The sequence below is a fragment of the Chanos chanos genome, chromosome 5 (assembly GCF_902362185.1).
Source record: "Chanos chanos chromosome 5, fChaCha1.1, whole genome shotgun sequence".
NCBI lineage: Eukaryota > Metazoa > Chordata > Actinopteri > Gonorynchiformes > Chanidae > Chanos > Chanos chanos.
The window spans coordinates 16,365,068-16,371,612 of NC_044499.1; the positions used below are offsets into that span (position 1 = coordinate 16,365,068).

Here is a 6,545-nt window from a genome sequence, read left to right on the forward strand (position 1 = left end):
GAGATGGGTCCAATTAAGATGATTTTTAGGGAGTACAGGTGCATCAAAGACACTCCCTGAAAGTTTTCTGAGAGGACCTGCTAAATATTTCGATATTCATCCACCTTGCCTCCTACGCAGACATACTTTACTGTACACAGATATTTTCAAGCTATACACACATTAATTTTCATGCCCAGTTTCAGCTTGTATTGTAATGCATGTACCTTTCTTTTTTCTAAATATTTGTTTCATCACCTGCTTCCAAACTGTTGCTGATGTTTCAAAGAATGAAAATATACTGGACAGTCAAGTTCAGTAAAAGCGTATGATATAAAAAAATAGTTGCGTTTCTTGCAAAACTGCAGACCGAACGGTTACTGTTTACAGCTGAGTGGTGTCAGTCACAAGCTCACGCTTGACTCTGTCCAACCTGGAGAACTCTCGCCTTTGATTGAAGAAGCAGTGCGTCGCTGAGTCCTGTTAAGCCCAAAAAGTTTGCAAGCCGCACTCCTGTACTTCTTAGACATAATGTTGTAGAGAATCGGGTTGATCGCAGCACTGAGGTAAAAGAGTACGAAAGAAATGAGGTTGCAGTATTGGCTGATGAGAGACAACACAGGAGAGCCGACCTCTGATGACTTGGAGATCAAGTAGCGACCGACGTGAAAGGGAAGCCAGCAGAGCACGAAAGCGAACACCACCACCGCTGTGATAGAAACAAAAAAAAAAAAGAAAAAGAAAAAAATAGAGTTGACCGTAATTTTAAGATTTTAAATTAAATACTTTCGCATAAAACATGAAGTAATGCAATGTCCCCCAGAGAGGTGGAGTCAATGTGTGTATCATGGCCTTCGTTCGGTGTCGTTTATTTCTGATACAGGGCGACCATTTTCAATTGTCTTACCTATAAAAGATCTAGCTTTTGTACTTGTGGGCATGAATGAAATGTCCACTTTGAGGTAGTATGTTCATTTTGATAATGAACATATTTGTGTCTATATACCTCTATATCTTCCTTCTATAGTTACTTAGTCACTGCTACAGTCTATTTTGGATCGTCATATGACAGTCAAGTAATATAAGGGAAGGCATATAATAATAATAATAATAATAATAATAATAATAATAATAATAATAACAATAATAATAACATGGCGTTGTTATACAGGCACCTCTGTCACGATGATTACTTATCAGAGCTGATGAGAAGTTAAGCTATAATCTTAATATATTTGAATCACTTAAAAGAATGATCTGTAACAGTGTGGAACGTCACCAACTCCTTAAAAATGAAATTCCGAACCACCACAGTGATATGCACGATTGTATGTGTGTTATTCTATTCTAGCTTTAATATCAGTGCATATTTATATACTGTTAATAGATTTTCAAACAAAGGCACCTTTCGTTTTACGTATAACAGCTCTGGTGATAAATTTCTTTGAAATAAAGATACGGCTGAATCTTTCCTGAGACATTTGACGTGTGCGACACGGACCTCGTGGACATACGAAGCACACAGGTAGCACGATATTAGCATACGCTTCCATAATGACAACTTCTGAAAAACAAGTTGCACAACAGAGCCGATGACAAGTGAGACCGGTGTGCGTAAAATCTGTGCGCCCGTGCGTAATAGCAATTGCACGTAGCATATTTAACACTTGATTAGAGGTGTCTGATGAAATCATTCTTGGAAAAAGGACGCTTACCTAACATTTTCACCGTTTGCCTGTTGTTCTTTTCTCGATTTGAAATGTTTGGTCCAATGGTCTCTCTTTTTCTTTTCCACAGTTTTCGCCCTATTAGACTGTACAGCACAGTTAAGCAGAACACTGGCAGAAAGAAAAAGATGCTTGATACCCACACCATAATTGTTAAGAGTCCGGACCTAATGGCATATTCCGTTGCTTTACATTCACTCGTATCCCATGAATTAGTTCCGTTTTCGTGTTCAACACCAACGAGGACGAATATAGGTCCTGCGCTGAAGAAAGATACTATCCATAGAACGAGGATAACTCCTCGGACACGACCTTTGGTCACCACCACTTTAGCCCTAAGAGGAAAACAAATAGCAAAGTACCTCTCTACACTAAGAGCAGTGATGTTTAGAATAGTAGAGTAGGTGCAACATTCACTGACAAACTGAAAGAGCTTGCAAAGTATATCGCCCAAATTCCACGGTCGATACCTCCAGATCCTGTACAAGTCCAAGGGCATGCAAAGAAAAATGAGTAAATCTGAGAAGGCCATGCTGGATAAGTAGAGATTGGTGGTTGTTCGCATGTCCTTGTACCTGGTGACCACCAAAATTGTCATCAAGTTCCCCATGACTCCCACGACGAAGAAAAAGACACAGGTGACAGTCACCCCAATAAGGATCGGAATGGGGAAAATGGTAACCGGGGGCTCGACTCCCCAGTAAGTTGTGTTCTCATCCCAGCTGCAGTTTAAAGAACAGTTGGAATGATTGACCCAGCCCTGCATGCTGAGAGCTCATCCACTCGCTGTGAAAGCACCAGACTTCTGTTCTCCACTGTGTGACACCTTGGGGAGACAGTCGCGCCACTGACTCCTCATCGCTGTTATCCCCAGGGTACATCAGCGTGTAAAACCAAACATAAGGCACTTCTCTGTGAATTCCTTCCTGATAAATAAGAAAGTGTAAAAACAGCCGTCTGGATGCATTAGGCGGTTTCTCGCTTTTTAAAGCATTTTTGGGGCATTAAAAGACATTGAAAAACGTGTCTCTCGAGCACAGCTATTTTAGGAACGGGAACAATTTAAAGAAAACTTCATGAAGCGTCTCAGCTTGCCGTCTGGCATAAAACCATGTAAGTCTGAACCATTCCGAAATACAGTTTCCTTATGAATGATGAAATTGTTTGAGGACGTGCTCTGAGTGGGAAGAGCGAAAGGCATGGCAGATGAGATGCTCAGAGGGATGTCATGTTATTGCGCCTGTTTGATTAGTTGAGCGTGATGTCTGATGCGTATAGCTAGTTAATGAATACGCGCAAGCACGCATGCATTTTGTAACTGAGTTACTTTGTCACAAGAAACTGTGACTGTCTATGCCATATGTGAAACAATTGTGGTGAATATGCTATGCTAACCTTCATACCTCCATTGAAAACTAAACCTGAAAAGCGTCATTAAAAAATACTCGAGATATGTAGTGTTCCGGTGCTGAGACTAAGGTGAGTAGTAGTATCAGTCTCGTGATACCATCTAGTGGCAAGATTGAGAACGTTTCAAAGGACGTTACCCAGGCATTTTAACAAGCCAGTCCTGAAGTGACATTCAACTTTTTGCCGACTAACAGTAGTGCATTTAATAGGGGAAAGACTAGATAAGACTAATTAAATGTACTGATTTTAAGGGTCTACATTTGTAACAGATTAAAAGGTAAGACCAGATGACCGCATACCACATCGTTCCTTTAGTTAGTTAATGGCTTTGTATAGTCCTGCTCTTGACTGAGACGATATATTTCAATAATATTTCAGAACATACAAATATTCGACATTTTTGTCTCAATTTATCATATACACATAAATCGGATTTTTTTACGTTGAACGTCTCTAAAAAGCATCCCAAGCGACATGTGTCTTGACCACTGTTTGCGTACAATGACTCAATTACGCAATGACTGAACTTGATTCACAGTTAGGACAGCCATATGTCATCAGCAATGGCATTTGAATGTATGCAGCAGCATCAGGTGGCCTAAAGTTGCTGTGTTACACTGGTACGATCACGTGGTGAGAGAGTGTGTGATCATCTCTGCTAAGACCTGATAAGACAGCTCGCACTTAGACCTCAGAGAGGAGACGCCAGATCCAGGTTCTGTGATCAAGAATCGTACATGGCGGATACACCTGTCGGATTCAGCGACAAGCACCTAAAGAATACACAAAGTCATCATTGAAAGAGGCGAGTAATAAGTCAGTGCTGTGTGGGTTAAGCATTGTAAAACGAAACTCAGTTGCAAATGATATTCAGGTACAATGTTCAAAAAGGCAGATGAATGTACTGGCAAATGTTAGAAAAATAAGCTCGTGTGTCGTCTCTTAGCATACCACACTCCGCTGTTTTCGAAAAACAGTTTTAAAATTATTAAATGCTTACTGTGAATCATCCTAATATTATATGTTCTCTGTTCAGATCCTGCTTTTGTGACTGTTGCAGAGCTTTCTGTTAAGAGGGTAGTGTGTTGAGCCAATACATCTTTGAACTTAGTGGTGATTTTGAATTCATGTTATTAAGAAAAACTTTTTTGTTGTTCAGATCTTAGCACTTAGTTTAGGGCGTGGGGTTAATCATATCCGGTTCAAAGTCTTCAGTCATAAACGTGTTTTCAGCAGATGATCCGCTCATAAAGTAATAGGCTATTTTACCTGTAATGACAGATGAGCTGCTGAATCTTTGCATTTATACTGGCGTTAATACACAAATATTATGTCATGTCATGGTTCCAAATGTATTCTCTGTGTTTATCTTAACCTGTTTATGTCTGTTTTACTGACATGTCACTGTTTCTATGTGGTAGGCCTGTAGAGAGGCAGTGCTTAGAACCTGCTTATACTGATAGTTATAATTTGCTCCTCCACAATCAGCCCTCTTCCCCAGTTGAGTAAATAACAGCTGCTAAATGCCATAAACGTCAGCATTGAAGCAATCATGCACATAGACCATCTGAAACATCAGTGGATAGTGGAACACTGCTCAAGCTCAAAGGGCGTTTCATTTGTTACCCTGGAGAGAAGATATATATATATATATAATTAAAAAAATGAAATTAATGCATGACTTATATATGAGGTTGATATGTGACCAAAGATATGAATTTTGGAACCGTCCCAAGAATGGAAGAGTTGAACAGAGACACGTGGCCAAATAATTCAAGCAGTGTTAAGAATGTGTAAAATAGATAAACAAACTAACAAATAAATAAATAAATGCTAATAAATCTTCTCCATTACAAGCACTTATAAGACAAATACCCTGTATTCAAAATAGATAGTAGTGGTTCTGCATAGTAGTAAATGTACAATTGCTGCATTTTGGTCAGTAGTACATCTATGATAGCTCCACACAGTGGGAAGAGAAGGGATCTGCAAGGTGTAATGTGTAAATTAAACCACTGGAGGGAGAACTTGTTATTTTGTAGAGCCCGGAGTTTGTACTTAAAAACAGAACTGTAGTAAATCAACAATTACAATGTCAGAATTAACACTAAGTGACTAAAACTCATCTTCAGCAAAGAACTGCATGTGTTTACAGAGCACAAATTCAAACTGAAAAGTGTGTTCTGCAACATCTTCTAAAGAGGATAAAAATGTCATGCCAAGTAGCTACTGAGTCAGACATTTTACCTGTTATATACCACGTATAACTAGTAGAGCCTTTAATTACGGTTTGTAGCCTGTATTTGTGATTGCATCTATCTCACCTGATCTGTGAGGCTGACTCTGGTTTACAGGATCCATGTGTGCAAGAGTATGCCTCAACATATACTGTTTCCTTGTATATATACTTGTATATAAGTGCACATCACAAAACATTCCATTTCCATTTGTGCATGTGGAGACACAATAACACAGATCTGCCCATTTACACATCTTAGAGACATACCCTTCATTAATGCATATGGAAATTGCCTTTCTGTATTGAACTGTGCACAGCCCATCAAAATTGTTTATAATTGTGACATAAAGCATCATATTTTCCTGTAAAAGATGTCATTAAGGCTTTATTCTGTGCACTAACAAAATTGTTGGTTCTGCTGAGACAGTATCATTGCACTATTTATCATTTGCTGTGTGTGTTTGTATGGGTGTGTTTTTGTCTGTTGCCTTCATTGTTCAGGCACAGGCAACATGAAGACTGTCATGGCAGGAGATGGGTGTTTCGTGGTATGGCTGAGATTAAGTGAGCTCCATGGCATATATCAGTTTAGAGGCACGTCTAAGACAAAAGGACCTAGTGGGGTAATTATTACCCACTCTGTAGTCCAAGGGGCTCCGTGTCAGACAGGGCAGATAATTGAAAATACAAGTGATTTATAGTCTCTGAAGTCTATCTTCTCTTCTCCTTTGTCCTTTGTTGTTGGGGCCACTGGGAGTCAAATAGAGTGCAGCTGTCCTTTCCAGTAGCATGGAGCTTGTCATTCTCAGTGATGAATCTGTTTAGACACACTAGAGTTGAGAGATTACATGAGTCACCACCAAGGTGTTGCAAATGAATGAAATAATGGGAGAGTTAGGTGAGAGCTCCAAAGAACTTGCAGAATTCTGCACACCACAGTGCGACTGGGTCCATACCACAGTGACTGCTATGGTTAAGGGTAGTTTTGTATTTGCGTTGGGGAAGCAGAATTTAAGTATAAGTAAAGATAATGTTATCAGGTGACATTCCATGAACCACTCTTGCATTACACTCTTTTACTTGTAAAAAGGTGTCATAAATTAATTTGGGGCAGGGGCACTAAGTAGCTATCCATACCGTCATTTGACACACGCTGCTAATCAGTTTGTGGCTTTGTCTCAGTCGAGGAA

General features: G+C 39.6%; 1 protein-coding gene across 1 annotated transcript; it reads right to left on the reverse strand.

Moving 5' to 3' along the window:
* Positions 1-383: 383 nt before the first annotated feature.
* On the reverse strand, positions 384-2,472 carry ghsra (growth hormone secretagogue receptor a). Its single transcript, XM_030774531.1, has 2 exons — positions 1,695-2,472; positions 384-688 (listed from the first exon to the last, which is right to left on the reverse strand). The coding sequence occupies exons 1-2, from the start codon at positions 2,470-2,472 to the stop codon at positions 384-386; spliced, it is 1,083 nt and encodes a 360-aa protein (XP_030630391.1).
* Positions 2,473-6,545: the final 4,073 nt, after the last annotated feature.

What these genes read in the sequence shown, in the direction of transcription:
- ghsra (XM_030774531.1), bottom strand. Translation starts at nt 2,472, where the DNA reads ATGCAGGGCTGGGTCAATCATTCCAACTGTTCTTTAAACTGCAGCTGG. An exon ending in GCAAACGGTGAAAATGTTAG is followed by an intron (nt 689 to 1,694) that starts GTAAGCGTCCTT and finishes TTTCTATCACAG; the next exon opens with CGGTGGTGGTGTTCGCTTTC.